Genomic DNA, 16,246 nt, shown 5'->3' on the forward strand with positions numbered 1-16,246 from the left:
AGAGGAAACAGATGGATCACTGGCAATGGTTCAAATGGCTCTGAGCACTATGGGACTCAACTGCTGAGGTCATTAGTGCCCTAGAACTTAGAACTAGTTAAACCTAACTAACCTAAGGACATCACAAACATCCATGCCCGAGGCAGGATTCGAACCTGCGACCGTAGCGGTCTTGCGGTTCCAGACTGCAGCGCCTTTAACTGCACGACCACTTCGGCCGGCCACTGGCAATAGAAGACATGGAATTTAAGATGACTAGGTCCATCCAGAATCTAGAAACTACTGTCAATGCATACACCAACATAGAAGAGGAAATAACGAACCGAATAAAATCTGCAGAGAGGTGTCTATTCTCAATGGACAAACTGTCCAGCAGAAAACTATTAACAAGAACAACAAAACTCCGCATTTACAAGATAACTGTATGGCCAGTCTTAATATATGGGGCTGGAACTTGGGCACTAAGCAAGCAAATGGAGAGAAAGATTATGACTTTAGAAAACAAGGTGTTAATAAAAATCTTTGGACCAGTGTCAGGAAATGGAATTTTTAGAAGATGGGAAAACAGAGAAATCCACCCGCTGTTTAATGAATCAGATGTGACAGCTGTAATAGAGAGTAGAAGAAACTAATGGCTGGGACAGGTACTGTGGAGAGAAGAAAGGATGTTGAAGACAGCAAACAAGGGAAGTTGCAGGGTACGAGGCCTCTTCATATAGGAAAATTCAGATGGATAGGTGGAGTCAAGAAAGACCTGGAGAGCCTGGGAACTCACAATAACGTGGACAGCTACCGAGGCCAATGGAAGAGGCTAAGGAGTGAGAGAATGAACCTAAAGATAAATGAGTAAGTCGGTATTTTCAGACTTACCATCAGAAACAGGATACGTTTCGTTGCATTCTCTCCAAGTACTCAAATCGCTGCAGTTCACGGAAGGGTGAAAGACCTGCAATGAACAACATGATGTGTGTTTTACTTTAGACGTAAGATAAAATCTGCCCTTATAATTATTTAATGATGGACGTGCTCGCATTTTACACGGTCCAGTCACATTAGCGTCACCAACGCCTATGTGCGACTTCAGCGTGTAATAACGCCAGATGGCAGTACTAGCAGTGGAGGATGTACACTACTGGCCATTAAAATTGCCACACCACGAAGTTGGCGTGTTACAGACGCGAAATTTAGCCAACAGGAAGAAGACGCTATGATATACAAATGATCAGCTTTTCAGAGCATTCACACAAGTTGGCGCCGGTGGCGACACCTACAGCGTGCTGACATGAGTAAAGTTTCCAACCGATTCCTCATACACAAACAGCAGTTGACCGGCGTTGCCTGGTGAAACGTTGTTGTGATGACCCGTGTAAAGAGGAGAAATGCGTACCATCACGTTTCCGACTTTGATAAAGGTCGGATTGTAGCCTATCGCTATTGCGGTTTATCGTATCGCGACATTGCTGCTCGCGTTTGTCGAGATCCAATGACTGTTAGCAGAATATGGAATCGGTTGGTTCCGGAGGGTAATACGGAACGTCATGCTGGATCCCAACGGCCTCGTATCACTAGTAGTTGAGATGACAGGCATCTTATCTGCATGGCTGTAACGGATCATGCAGCCACGTCTCGATCCCTGAGTCAACAGATGGGGACGTTTGCAAGACAACAACCATCTGCACGAACAGTTCGACGACGTTTGCAGCAGCATGGACTATCAGCTCGGAGACCATGGTTGCGGTTATCTTTGGCCGTAGCGCCTGCGATGGTTTACGCAACAACGAACGTGGGTGCACGAATGGCAAAACGTTATTTTTCTGATGAATCCAGGTTCTGTTTACAGCATCATGATGGTCGCATCAGTGTTTGGCGACATCGCGGTGAACGCGCATTGGAAGCGCGTGTATTCGTCATAGCTATACTGGCGTATCACCCGGCGTGATGGTATGGGGTGACATTGGTTACACGCCTCGGTCACCTCTTGTTCGCATTGACGGCACTTTGAACAATGGACGTTACATTTGAGATGTGTTACGACCCGTGGCTCTACGCTTCATTCGATCCCTGTGAAACCCTACATTTCAGCAAGATAATGCACGACCGCATGTTGCAGGTCCTGTAACGGCCTTTCTAGATACAGAAAATGTTCGACTGCTGCCCTGGCCAGCACATTCTCCAGATCTCTCACCAACTGAAAACTTCTGGTCAATGATGGCCGAGCAACTGGCTCGTCACAATACGCCAGTCACTACTCTTGATGAACTGTGGTATCGTGTTGAAGCTGCATGGGCAGCTGTACCTGTACACGCCATCCAAGCTCTGTTTGACTCAGTGCCCAGGCGTATCAAGGCCGTTATTACGGCCAGAGGTGGTTGTTCTGGGTACTGATTTCTCAGGATTTATGCACCCAAATTGGGTGAAAATGTAATCACATGTCAGTTCTAGCATAATATATTTGTCCGATGAATACCCGTGTATCATCTGCATTTCTTCTTGGTGTAGCAATTTTAATGGCCAGTAGTGTATAAAGTGTATGGGGATGACGCGTAAAACAGTGCTCTATTTGTGGTAATGCGGGAATGGGACGATTTATCTGAGGTCCAGAAGGACGTGAGCATTGATTTTCAGGACAAGGGTGAAAAAAATTACCGAAACACTAAGTTTCTAAACAGTTCACATGCCCCGTGGTTAAACTATACCGTGCATGACAAAATGGCGCTATCCAAAGCCAGCGTCGAGGCAGCTGTGGTGCGCCATGGACCATGGATGACAGAGGTGAATGATGGCTGTGGAAATCTGGACGGGTGAATAGACGGGTGCAACTGTTAACCGACTGACTGCCCAAATAAAATAAGGGCTACCAACAGTACCCCCGTAATAACCGTTCAGAAAATGTTGGTGCTCATGGGCCTCCCCAACAGGCGCCCGGTTCACGGACCCTTGCTGACTGCTGTTCATCGGCGACGAAGGCTGGAATATGCACGCCAACACCACAACTGGACATCTACCGAGTGTCAGCGGGTGGCGTCTTTAGTAGATGGCCATTGCAGTGTACAGCGTGAAATGCTTCAAAGCAAACATCCTGCAATAATAGTCGGAAGGGTTCAGACCGGAGAAGGGAGCATTATTGTTTGGGGAATGTGTTCATAGCATTCACTGGGTGATCTCGTCATTCTGGAAGGCGCAATGGATCAACGCAAGAATGTATCTATCGTTCGGGATCATATCCATCCCTACATGTAGTCTGTTTGTCCTTGGTACAAGGGCATCTACCAGCAGGACAATGCAAAGTATCACACAGGTTGTAGTGTACAAGCATGGTTCGAAGAGCACTGGGATGATTTAACTAGATTTCCATGGCTACCGAACATCCTGCATTTAAACCCAATAGAGAATCTGTGGAATAACTTCAGTCGGGCTGTTCACGCTGTGGATCCTCAACCGAGAAATCTAGCGCACTGAAGATCAGACAGCTCCGTATCCTTGTTGGTACCTTCCAGAACCTCATTAGCTATCTTCCTGCACGTCACGCAGCAGTCCGCATTGCAAAGGATGGTTATTCAGGCGTTCGACAGGTGGTCACGTTAATGTGGCTGGACATTGTAACTGAATGAGTGGATGGCTGCGTTCGATAATTCTACTAAGGAACGATGAAAGAAGCTTTAATTACATCCTAGTGAGAATAAAAGGAACCAACCAGAGCAGCTCCCAGCATCCAACTCCGATGTTCAGGCTGCACAAACAAATGCATTATAGAGAAATGGGCTATTTCTTTCAATAAATATTAAGTATTTGAGTGGATGACGCTATCTGAAACCCCTGACTGGGTGATGATTGAAAACACTGTTATATACCTGACTAAAAATGGTGTGAATATTTCAAGTGACAATTGTTTTCAGTAATGTGTACACATGAAGAGCTTTTTAGAAACTAAACGTGATTCAGAAAAGCGGAAGTCTAAAGACTGTATAGAAGAAAGGTGGATTTACTTTCTTAACGAAACCGAAAATCCTAAACAAAAATTCCTGCTGCTAAAATTATACGAGTATTTGTTTTCTGTTCCTCCACTCAACGCCACTGAGGAAAGAGTATGTGGAAAGAGTATTTTCGCTGATGTCCGCCCAGTGGACTGATGAAAGAAATCGACTGCTGCCAGAGACTGGAATCGATCTAATAGTGCCAGTATAACTAAAAGCTGACTTGCATGGAATTTTATAAGTAGGTAAAAGAGAAAAAAGAATTGGTGAAAAAGATGAAATCTTCCAAAAAATGTGGTGAACCAATTAATTCTGCCCCAACAAGTTCCATGTAATTGTGTTCTAAACAAAAAAGTAATTTCGTTAAATAAATTTTTTACTTCAATTCTACACCCTCATCTCAGTGTGTCCCAGCTAGATATGGCAATCCTGCTTGCTGCAGGCAGAGTGAAGCCTTTCTTCGCCAAGGCACCAAGAGAGGGAAGATGGAGGGCCCATCATCCCAGCCGCCTTATGCCCATGGGAACGATACGCAGTACTAATCTGATAGCAGGCTGAGTGGACCCGTGGCCGTCCTGGAGGTACTGGAACGAAGAAAAGTCGCCTCCCCTACCCAGGATTGGATGCAGGCCCTCCAGGACCGGAGCCTAGCGCGCTATGTGCTAGATCACCACAGCCACAATTGCAAGATATTCACTAAAATTTGTCCTCGTGTATCATACAAAAAAATCACTTATCTTAATCGTCAAAGAAAGCAGCTGGCCTTAAAAGGCGATTAAGCGCAGCTGACCATTGGCAAGTTATGAATGAATTAACAGATTGATGCAATGAGTATGAATGTTCGCTTTTACTGGAACTTACAAACTTTGAGAACGCACTGGACACTCTTTCAACCAAGTTGGTACTAGCTTTAATCAGAGATAAGGCATAGATTACTTACATGTTATTATACAATAAGGATAGAAGCTGAAGCAATGAATTACAATTTGTGCCACAACCGGGACTCGAACTCAGGTCTCCTGCTTATTAGGCAGATGGGCTCATTACACCACTATAGCACTGTGGTTACCACCTCTGCACGGACTATGTACGTCAAATGCCCTCCATAATACAAACTTGAATTCAAATGCTCAGCCCATTTTTCCCTTCTCACATTGTTACTGTAGCCGAGGCTCTCCGACATTGGAATAGCACCCCAGTCAGCAGGAGGCCCTTGTTCAAGTCTCAGCTGCGACATAAATTTTAATTCATTGCTTCAGCTTTTATCCTTATAGAAGATAAAGCTGAGACTAAGTCTCCATAAAAATGTTATCTCATGAGAGCAATGGTCACAAATCGATATTCATAGAGATATCGGCATAAAATGAAAATCTATAAACTTTGGCGGTCAGTGGATGAATGTGTGGCGCTGCAGAGCAATTGCACCACGCAGCTGACAAGGCAAATAAACGAGGCACACGTTGATGCCACGATATAAGGTCTTTGCGAGTTACGTTTCGTGTACTCAGTTGGATAGTAACTATGCCTTGCAGAAGGGAACGTGAACGATATACGCAGACCTCAGCATTTGAGAGAGGACGTGTAGTTGGGCGCAAAATGGCCAGCCGGAGTAATGGGTGAATCGCTCTACATTTGAATAGGAGCGATGTCACTATTCGATGATGATGGTAAGAATGGGTGAAGCATGGCCGAACACAAGTGTCAAGAAGGAAACGGTCGACCTAGAAAGGCGACAGGATGTGAAAACTGAGCAATCATCACAGAGGCAGTCACGGCCACAGATTCATCAATATCATCAGTCCGGCGTGCAACTGGTGCTTCAGAGACCACAAGGACCATTAACTTGCGGCTCAGAGAAAGGGGGCTGAGCTTACAGCGCCCCTTGTGCCGACTACCATTCACCTCCGTACACGAACAAGCCCATTTGCAGTGATGTCGCGCAAATTCGGCCTGGAATCTCATGAGTGAAACAGAATTAGCATCATTGAGGAGTCGCTCTTCGAACTGAGCCCTGATGATCAGCGAAGACGTATTTGTAGACGTCCTTGACAACTGTGGGATACCAACTTGACTGTCGCCCGTCATACCTCTCGACAATCGGAAGTGATCGTCTGGGGCGCCATTCGTTTTCGTAGCAGGACCCCTTTGGTTGTCATCCGCGTCACCCTTACAGCACAGTGGTACGTTGACGATATTCTACGTCCAATTTTGTTGCCCTTTATGGCAAGCCTTCCTGGGTTTACATTTCAGTAAGACAATGCCCACCCACACACGGCGAGAGTTTCTACAGCTTTTCTTCGTGCTTGCCAAACTCTGCCTTGGCTAACAAGGTCGCCAGATCTCTCCCCCATTGAGAACGTTTGGAGTGTTATGGGCAGGGTCTTCCAACCAGCTTGGGATTCTGACGCTCTAACGCGCCAATTGGACAAAATTTGGCACAATACTCCTCAGGAGGACATCTAACAACTCTATTAATGAATGCCAAGCCGAATAACTGCTTGCATAAGGGCCAGAGGTGGAGCAACGAGATATTGACTTGCTCAATTTGTGAAGCTCTTCTTCTTGAATAAATCATCCAATTTTTCTTAAACTGCAGTTAATTGTTTAAACACGGTAAAATGCGATCAGGGCCGATAAACTTCCATAGTAAGAAGAATAAATCTTTGCTCGAGCCACGTCCATGGAACACACTCTGTGGTCTGAAGGGGGCGTGGCACGTTCGCCGCGAGTGCCGTTGAGACCGTTTTACGGGTACAGGCAGTCAGTGTAGAAGGACGGAGAGCCCAGGCCTGCGGGGCAACGAGCTGGCTGTTTGTTCTACCGTCGGTGTGTCTTCCAAGTTGGTCTGGTTAGGCATCTTCTGCACACGAGGGACTTGCGCTGGATTAGATTAGTTTAATACTAGTTCCATGGATCATGAATACGATATTTCGTAATGATCTGGAACGAGTCAAATTTTCCAATACATGACATAATTAATTTAACAACATAATTAAGTTAATTTAACATTATAATTAAGTTAACATAACAATTTTATGTTTTTTTTTTAAATTTATATCTAAAAATTCCTCTATGGAGTTGAAGGAGTTGTCATTCAGAAATTCTTTTAATTTCTTCTTAAATACTTGTTGGTTATCTGTCAGACTTTTGATACTATTTGGTAAGTGACCAAAGACTTAAGTGGCAGTATAATTCACACCTTTCTGTGCCAAAGTTAGATTTAATCTTGAATAGTGAATATCATCCTTTCTCCTAGTATTGTAGTAATGCACACTGCTATTACTTTTGAATTGGGTTTGGTTGTTAATAACAAATTTCATAAGAGAGTATATATGCTGAGAAGCTACTGTGAATATCCCTGGATCCTTAAATAAATGTATGCAGGATGATCTTGGGTGGACTCCAGCTATTATTCTGATTACACGCTTCTGTGCAATAAATACTTTACTCCTAAGTGATGAATTACCCCAGAATATGATGCCATTTGCAAGCAATGAGTGAAAATAGGCGTAGTAAGCTAATTTACTAAGATGTTTATCACCAAAATTTGCAATGACCCTTATTGCATAAGTAGCTGAACTCAAACGTTTCAGCAGATCATCAATGTGTTTCTTCCAATTTAATCTCTCATCAATGGACACACCTAAAAATTTTGAATATTCTACCTTAGCTATACGCTTCTGATTAAGGTCTATATTTATTAATGGTGTCATACCATTTACTGTACGGAACTGTATGTACTGTGTCTTATCAAAATTCAGTGAGAGTCCGTTTACAAGGAACCACTTACTAATTTTCTGAAAGACATTATTGACAATTTCATCAGTTAATTCTTGTTTGTCAGGTGTGATTATATACTTGTATCATCAGCAAAGAGAACAACTTTGCCTTTTCATGAATATAGAATGGCAAGTCATAAATATATATTAAGAACAACAAAGGACCCAAGACCGACCCTTGTGGAACCCCATTCTTGATAGTTCCCCAGTTTGAGGAATGTGCTGATCTTTGCATATTATGAGAACTGCTTATTTCAACTTTCTGCTCTCTTCCAGTTAGGTACGAATTAAACCATTCGTGCACTGTCCCACCCATGCCACAATACTTGAGCTTGTCTAGCAGAATTTCATGATTTACACAATCAAAAGCGTTTGAGAGATCACAAAAAATCCCAATGGGTGGTGTTCGGTTATTCAGATCATTCAAAATTTGATTGGTGAAAGCATATATGGCATTTTCTGTTGAAAAACCTTTCTGGAAATGGGAGTGGACACATTATTCCTTTGGCTGACCAGGTCTGGATATGAGGCAAGGCTTGTCGACATCTACATGTATCCTGACAGCTCCAAGTTTTCTACTGCTTGTCATTCCACAGTGACTTTGTATACTCGGTGAGCTACTTTTAGTTCGTTGCTTCGCTGCAGCATCCGTAAACGCTGACCTTACTACCAGCTGTGAGCACAATAATTTTGACTGGTTCGCTTCCTGTGCTTGTTTTGGTCCTGCTGCTTCTAAATTGGACTAAGCCCAGTCTCCTGTTTTTGTTGTTGCCTGGTGGTGGTTAAGTTCCTAAGGGACCAAATTGCTGAGGTCAGCGGTCGCCAGGGTTACATGCTACTTAATCTAAAACTAACTTACGCTTAGAACAACACACACACCCATGCCCGAGGGAGGACTCGAACCTCTGATGGGGGGCGCCGCGCGCAAGGCGCCTCAGACCACATGGCTACCCTGCGCGGCTTTACCTGTTCCTGTGTCTGGCCAGCTGATATGAGGAGCTTCCATTTGGCAACTGTCACAGCGTTATTACTTGATTGCGTATTTTAAATTATTAGTGTTTTGTAAATTTCTTGTATGTTAAATTTCATTAACTGAGACGTCCAAAACATTTTTCCTAGTAGCTTTTGTACTAAATCGCCAAGTCGCTTTCTTTAGTTATTTGGAGCCTACAAGCTCATGTGCCTCATCGGAGCAATTCTTGTCACTTGTATTTTGGTGGGTTATACTTCCAATAAAAGCTTGTGTTGGCTTAGGTGAGGTTCATCAGCCAACCTTTCGTGTTTTTCTTCCATCTATGTTTACCGTCGTGCGCCGTTAAGTTTTTACGGTTTCCGTCTCGTGGCGTGATTTGAAGCTGAATCTTACTTGGCCGCTGAACTTCCGTACTATCAGGTGCAAGTGGGGGTGATTACCTTGGCCAATTGCCTTATTGTCTTTTAGCGATTTTTCACAAACGTTTGTCTACACTGTTAGCGTGTAATATGATGACTTAAGTTTTTCTCTTTCTCCTGAAATATTGCTTTTCTGTTCATCAGGCTATCACTGTATGTTCGTGCCTTTGGGCGTGTTCCCACTGGTTGCTTCGGAAACGAGAAGTATGGTGAACAGTGTGTCGGGCGTGCCCTGAGTAATATCGGGTTCATTCCCGAGACTACAAGCCCGACGTGTGGTGGTTTCATATTGAACAGCTTTGACTGTTTCCTTTTAATTAAATTTTAGGTGCACCTCCATTAATTGTTGTATTTTAGTAAAACAATTTCAAGAAATGTTTGCGGTCTACGTATCTGAGGACTGTTTCCTCAGAACCTTTGAAGAGATTGTTTTTATAACTTCAATTGGTGAAATATTATCTCGCTTCCCTTATTTAAAAAAAAGCTGTAAATATTTCTACAATAGTAACCAGTGGCACTAAAGATTTGTATATTTTTGAAGAGAGAATAACATTTGTTGTACATCCGAGTTTTCACACTTCATGTTACCATGAATGACTTTTGGAGAGTTGAGAACAAGTATCTGAATTAACACCATAACCTTTCCTTATTTGATCTCACTGAAATATTTGGTAAATTGTTGATGGGTTATCAGTAATTGTTTTTAAGTAACTTTATTTGACAGTTTTGTCTTAATATATCAAGGTCCTGCCGGCCTAATTAATAAAGTTATTTAGCTGGTAAGTGTTAGTAAAAAGTCTTCATACGAATGTTGTTCAGCCCTTGTCTGGCCTCCTCCTTCTACTCCCAGGCAACTTTATGCCAGTAGTGCGTAACAAAGAACAACCGTGGTAAGATTCTGAGATCGCCTCCAATACAGCTGACAATGCCAGGTAATCATTATAATCATTTGTTTGTCTGTACATGTAAATCACATCTACTGATTTCCGTCTTATTCAGACAATTCCTTCGTGGAGCAACGTTTCTTTGTCTTAGAGTGTACGTCAGTGCTATAATGTCATTGCATCGCGTCAGGATTGTGAGAAATTCTAACTACATACGACCCAGTGCTTTACCGAACCAGTGCTGTTACCTACTAGCTGAAGTACATTCCTTGAAGCCTATCTTCTACCGATAATATAGACGGACGATTCTTAGTTTGCAATTGTTAACTTGAATTGGCTCGTGCGTCTAATTAAAGGTATGCCAGTTTTTATTCATTCTGTGAGTACTGCGTTTTGACGATAATGAAACCAGGTGTACTCTGTGCCGTTAAACGTTATTTCAATACGTTTCAATGGTCATGGAAATATGGCCATGGAAATATCGTCACCCAATACGTATGTGACAGTCAGCTCAAAACTAAGATGAATTTCTGTTGCTTTTGGCCGACCTGTGTGGATCTAACTAGCGAAGGAAACTGCAAAGAGCTTCTCCAGAAAGCTGTCGTCACTCAAAAGTACGAGTACAGTTGTATTAACTCAACACCACTTCAAGAACCACTGGACATCTGCAGCCTCTAGTATTTCTAAGAGACAGACAATGAGGTAGCGTCTTATCGCATAGCAAAATACACTCCTGGAAATGGAAAAAAGAACACATTGACACCGGTGTGTCAGATCCACCATACTTGCTCCGGACACTGCGAGAGGGCTGTACAAGCAATGATCACACGCACGGCACAGCGGACACACCAGGAACCGCGGTGTTGGCCGTCGAATGGCGCTAGCTGCGCAGCATTTGTGCACCGCCGCCGTCAGTGTCAGCCAGTTTGCCGTGGCATACGGAGCTCCATCGCAGTCTTTAACACTGGTAGCATGCCGCGACAGCGTGGACGTGAACCGTATGTGCAGTTGACGGACTTTGAGCGAGGGCGTATAGTGGGCATGCGGGAGGCCGGGTGGACGTACCGCCGAATTGCTCAACACGTGGGGCGTGACGTCTCCACAGTACATCGATGTTGTCGCCAGTGGTCGGCGGAAGGTGAACGTGCCCGTCGACCTGGGACCGGACCGCAGCGACGCACGGATGCACGCCAAGACCGTAGGATCCTACGCAGTGCCGTAGGGGACCGCACCGCCACTTCCCAGCAAATTAGGGACACTGTTGCTCCTAGGGTATAGGCGAGGACCATTCGCAACCGTCTCCATGAAGCTGGGCTACGGTCCCGCACACCGTTAGGCCGTCTTCCGCTCACGCCCCAACATCGTGCAGCCCGCCTCCAGCGGTGTCGCGACAGGCGTGAATGGGGGGACGAATGGAGACGTGTCGTCTTCAGCGATGAGAGTCGCTTCTGCCTTGGTGCCAATGATGGTCGTATGCGTGTTTGGCGCCGTGCAGGTGAGCGCCACAATCAGGACTGCATACGACCGAGGCACACAGGGCCCACACCCGGCATCATGGTGTGGGGAGCGATCTCCTACACTGGCCGTACACCACTGGTGATCGTCGAGGGGACACTGAATAGTGCACGGTACATCCAAACCGTCATCGAACCCATCGTTCTACCATTCCTAGACCGGCAAGGGAACTTGCTGTTCCAACAGGACAATTCACGTCCGCATGTATCCCGTGCCACCCAACGTGCTCTAGAAGGTGTAAGTCAACTACACTGGCCAGCAAGATCTCCGGATCTGTCCCCCATTGAGCATGTTTGGGACTGGATGAAGCGTCGTCTCACGCGGTCTGCACGTCCAGCACGAACGCTGGTCCAACTGAGGCGCCAGGTGGAAATGGCATGGCAAGCCGTTCCACAGGACTACATCCAGCATCTCTACGATCGTCTCCGTGGGAGAATAGCAGCCTGCATTGCTGCGAAAGGTGGATATACACTGTACTAGTGCCGACATTGTGCATGCTCTGTTGCCTGTGTCTATGTGCCTGTGGTTCTGTCAGTGTGATCATGTGATGTATCTGACCCCAGGAATGTGTCAATAAAGTTTCCCCTTCCTGGGACAATGAATTCACGGTGTTCTTATTTCAATTTCCAGGAGTGTAGATAAATCTGGAACTCTGGACCATCTTGTCTGCCGAGAAATTGCGCACACCAAAGAATCTACATGTGAGAAAAGTTTTGTTTTCGTATACACCAATGAGGCAGTTAAGAATCTACAGCCAAGAAATAAACGTGTTTCTACGATTATTCAACGTATGTTTCACTGACTTGAAATCAATGAAATATGATAGATACATACAGAACTCACCACACCCGATTGATATCAAACTACCTCGTCTGACAGACGATGTCATGTCCAAATTTCAATACATTTGTTTGTGATAGCTTTGTGGCGTCGTGAAAAGCTATTGGCAATGTCTAAACAAAGTAAAAATGAGAAATAAAAGTATTTTTGATTGATGATTGTATTTATTAACGATTGTGGACCTGGGTATTCTATTTGAGGAGGCTTACATTTAGAAGACCGCCAATGGGAGATTTTACATGCGACGTGATTTCTTTCCTCAATACAAAACTGAAATGTGTGATGTGCTTGGAATTTGATTGACTTGGAACCATGTGGTTTTGTTCCAGAACTTAAGTCTCAATTGAATTAGGTCAGAATTTCATGTCAATCAAATGCTTTATTTTATTCCGTTAAATTTGAAATAACAATGAATATCAAGGGCTTTATTTACAGGTAGATTTAGATCGCAAGATCGCTGTTCAAGTAAACAATAAAACAAAAAAGCTGTCTTTCCAGTGGTTTATTGTGACAACTTGAAGGCCGCATTCGGATTATTACGAACATTTTTTTAAAGAAACAGTCTAACCGGTCCAGTCGTTCTCAAGTGATGCGTTCACCAACGAAGAGAATTTAATTTTTATTTATTTGAGACGATTTTGAGGATTAGCAGAAACTTTTTAGAGTGTCAAAGGTAGTGATCATGAAGCAGCGGAAGCTATCTTGGACAACGATTCTACTGGCCATTTGTCTCCCTACAAAAGCGTTATGAACAACATCTTAAAAGGGCCTCCTTCCTCTCCTGCACACCTGCTTCCACCCCATTCCTTATACAACAAAACCTCGCCCACTACATGACATAATCTGCCTGACTGCTCTTCTCCCACTATGTATGTCTAAAAATGAAATACACTACTGGTCATTAAAAGTGATACCCCAAGAAGAAATGCAGATGATAAACGGGTATTCATTGCACAAATATATTATACTACAACTGACAAGTGATAACAATTTCACGCAGTTTGGGTGCATAGATCCTGAGAAATCAGTACACAGAACAACCACCTCTGGCGTTGATACGCCTGGGCATTGAGTCCAGCAGAGCTTGGATGGCGTGTACAGGTACAGCTGCCCATGCGGCTTCAACACGATACCACATTTCATCAAGAGTAGTGACTGGCATATTGTGACGAGCCAGTTGCTCGGCCATCATTGACCAGACGTTTTCGTGAGAGATCTGGAGAATGTGCTGGCCAGGGCAGCAGTCGAACATTTTCTGTATCCAGAAAGGCCCGTACAGGACCTGCAGCATGCGGTCATGCATTATCCTGCTGAAATGTAGGGTTTCGCAGGGATCGAATGAAAGGTAGAGTCACGGGTCGTAACACATCTGAAATGTAACGTCCACTGTTCTAACTGCCGTCAATGCGAACAAGAGGTGACCGAGACGTGTAACCAATGGCACCCATACCATCACGCCGGGTGATAAGCCAGTATGGCGATGACGAATACACGCTTCTAATGTGCGATCACCTCGATGTCGCCAAACACGGATGCGACTATCATGATGCTGTAAACAGAACCTGGATTCATCCGAAAATATGACGTTTTGCCATTCGTGCACCCAGGTTCGTCGTTGAGTACACCATCGCAGGCGTTCCTGTCTGTGATGCAGCGTCAAGGGTAACCGCAGCCAATGTCTCCGAGGTGATAGTCCATGCTGCTGCAAACGTCGTCGAACTATTCGTGCAGATGGTTGTTGTCTTGCAAACGTCCCCATCGAGACGTGGCTGCACGATCCGTTCAGGCATGCGGATAAGATGCTTATCATCTCGACTGCTAGTGATACGAGGCCGTTGGATCTTACATTCAGAATAAAAACTTGAAAATTTACGACAGGGTGATGTTGAAACACGCGAAAGAAGCAGAGGCGGGTGAGTCGAGAATGGCATTTTCTCTGCCTACGTGGGCGGTGAGCGTCTGCCTGTGTACTGCCCAGTGCGCGCTCTTCTTTTCGGTACGTTAGTCTGGTGAAGAAATTTCGAAAATATTCAGAAAGGGAGGAGAAGGCGCTGCATTTCTTCTTGTCTCGTGGGCCAACAATGAGACTAGAACTCTTATTGTCAGCTAATATTTTGGCGCGAACTTCTCTGTGACTCATCAGAAGACAGGAGGGAATTTGACGACAAATTTCCTCTCTCTGATAGCTCAGTAAAAAACCTTGATCCCTGATTGGATGACGCTGTCTTCGGCAGTCTTTCTTTAGGATGGGATGCCAGGATTAGGGAGACAAAAGCGTCGTCGAAAGATTCGGGGTCCGAAGCTAGAGCAGCATAGATAGGGTCTGATCCCAGTGCTGTGTAGAATGGTAGTGTTCTCGCTTCAATGTCTGAACTGAACCGAGACTGGTACGGTGTGAAGTTTAGGAATGTCGCGGAAACGTTAGATGTTACTTAAAAATACATTCATGATTCTCATTTCAGTTATTTGAGTCCTTTCGCGATTAAGGTGTGGATTCTAACTGAATATTGTAATGTCACATCTTGGTCACTACCTGCCAACTGCACGTATTAGTTCCTGTGCATGTCTGAGCAGCACCGCTCATTGCACCATGGATAAAGCGAATACTTCTGGCACATAGTCTGAAGTTAATTCAGTCGCAATCTCTGGAGGTAACACCTTTTGGGGCAACCATGTGTGTATTTTTGTGTAATTGAGACAGCGTAATGCTTCATGTCTCATCTGTTATTTTGAATGAAGACGTCCGCTATGTTTAGTTTTCCCCCATGCCAGTTGATTATTGTGAAATAAATGAATTCTTTTTATTATTATTTCTTTTTATTATTGTTTCAGTAGCCTATGTGACTGATAATGGATTAGCCAGGGCGATCAGCCATACTCATATATGAGGACGTGCTTCTTGCGACAGTTCCGTTGTGCAAATCTTTACCAAATTACACGCAGCATTTCAATTGGCTTACCCTACCAAGATAGTTGTCTTATGTATAGTCTCCCCCATTGGCAGATACGTTTCAATAGGTGACCCTGCCCAGGATAGTTTCTCTCTGTATGACTGGTCAAGTATGAGTACAAACGTTTCAATTAGCTTACCATACCAGGATTATTTATTCACCATTAACAGATAGGTTTCAACAGAGCATTATTTAAGCTGCAATATTTAAAGAAATTGGAAAAGATAAGATTCGGAATTGACACTTTTTTGTCCATCTATAATTTAATTAAAAAGAAACTAATAAAAAAATTTAATATTATGTGTGATTCCATAGCAGAAGATACTGTTTATTTAGCTCCACACACTTCATTAAAGTACCTCGAACTGTTCTGGAGGAATATGAATGTCGAGCTCACAGGTGTTAAAAAACCGCCTGGTGCGCATGCTTTGTCTTCTTTTAGTCTAATGTCTACTCAACATCCAGCCATCTGTCTTCTGTTTGTTGCAGTGACTTTCACAGATCCTTTAGTATCATGCACTTGGCAGTTGTCACAATGGCGAAGACTTAAAACCATATTTTCCTCAGTAATAATTACTAATTTTTATAGTACCCAACACTTGGAAAGGTTTCCGCAGTTATTGAAGCACGTAGATTTTCGTAGACAGTTCCAAAATCATTTTGTGTCTACGTATGTCAATACCTTTTTAGCAGCTCATGCATTGGCAGATCTCTAAATATGGTCTTTTGCACCATGTACAGATATAGGAAGAATATCATTATGTGACAAAGACTCTCCTTTCACTCGTACCCCGTTAAATTTGCACCATGATGTATTACCAATCTGATGGAGAACAGGACATAACCTTTCATACGTGGTAAATTTACAAAAACATATTGTTCACACATCTTCATGAACTGTACGTCAATTG

The 16,246-nt window shown here is 43.9% G+C and overlaps 1 protein-coding gene across 1 annotated transcript in view; it reads right to left on the reverse strand.

Annotated features, from left to right (window-relative positions):
- LOC126457235 (uncharacterized) overlaps nt 1-16,246 on the reverse strand; it is a 112,857-nt gene that overhangs the window by 93,887 nt on the left and 2,724 nt on the right. The window contains exon 2 of the mRNA XM_050093374.1: nt 871-946. Within this exon, the coding sequence (XP_049949331.1) occupies nt 871-946 (76 nt within the window). The remainder of the gene's footprint in view (nt 1-870; nt 947-16,246) is intronic.

This window comes from Schistocerca serialis, chromosome 1 (assembly GCF_023864345.2).
Source record: "Schistocerca serialis cubense isolate TAMUIC-IGC-003099 chromosome 1, iqSchSeri2.2, whole genome shotgun sequence".
Lineage (NCBI taxonomy): Eukaryota > Metazoa > Arthropoda > Insecta > Orthoptera > Acrididae > Schistocerca > Schistocerca serialis.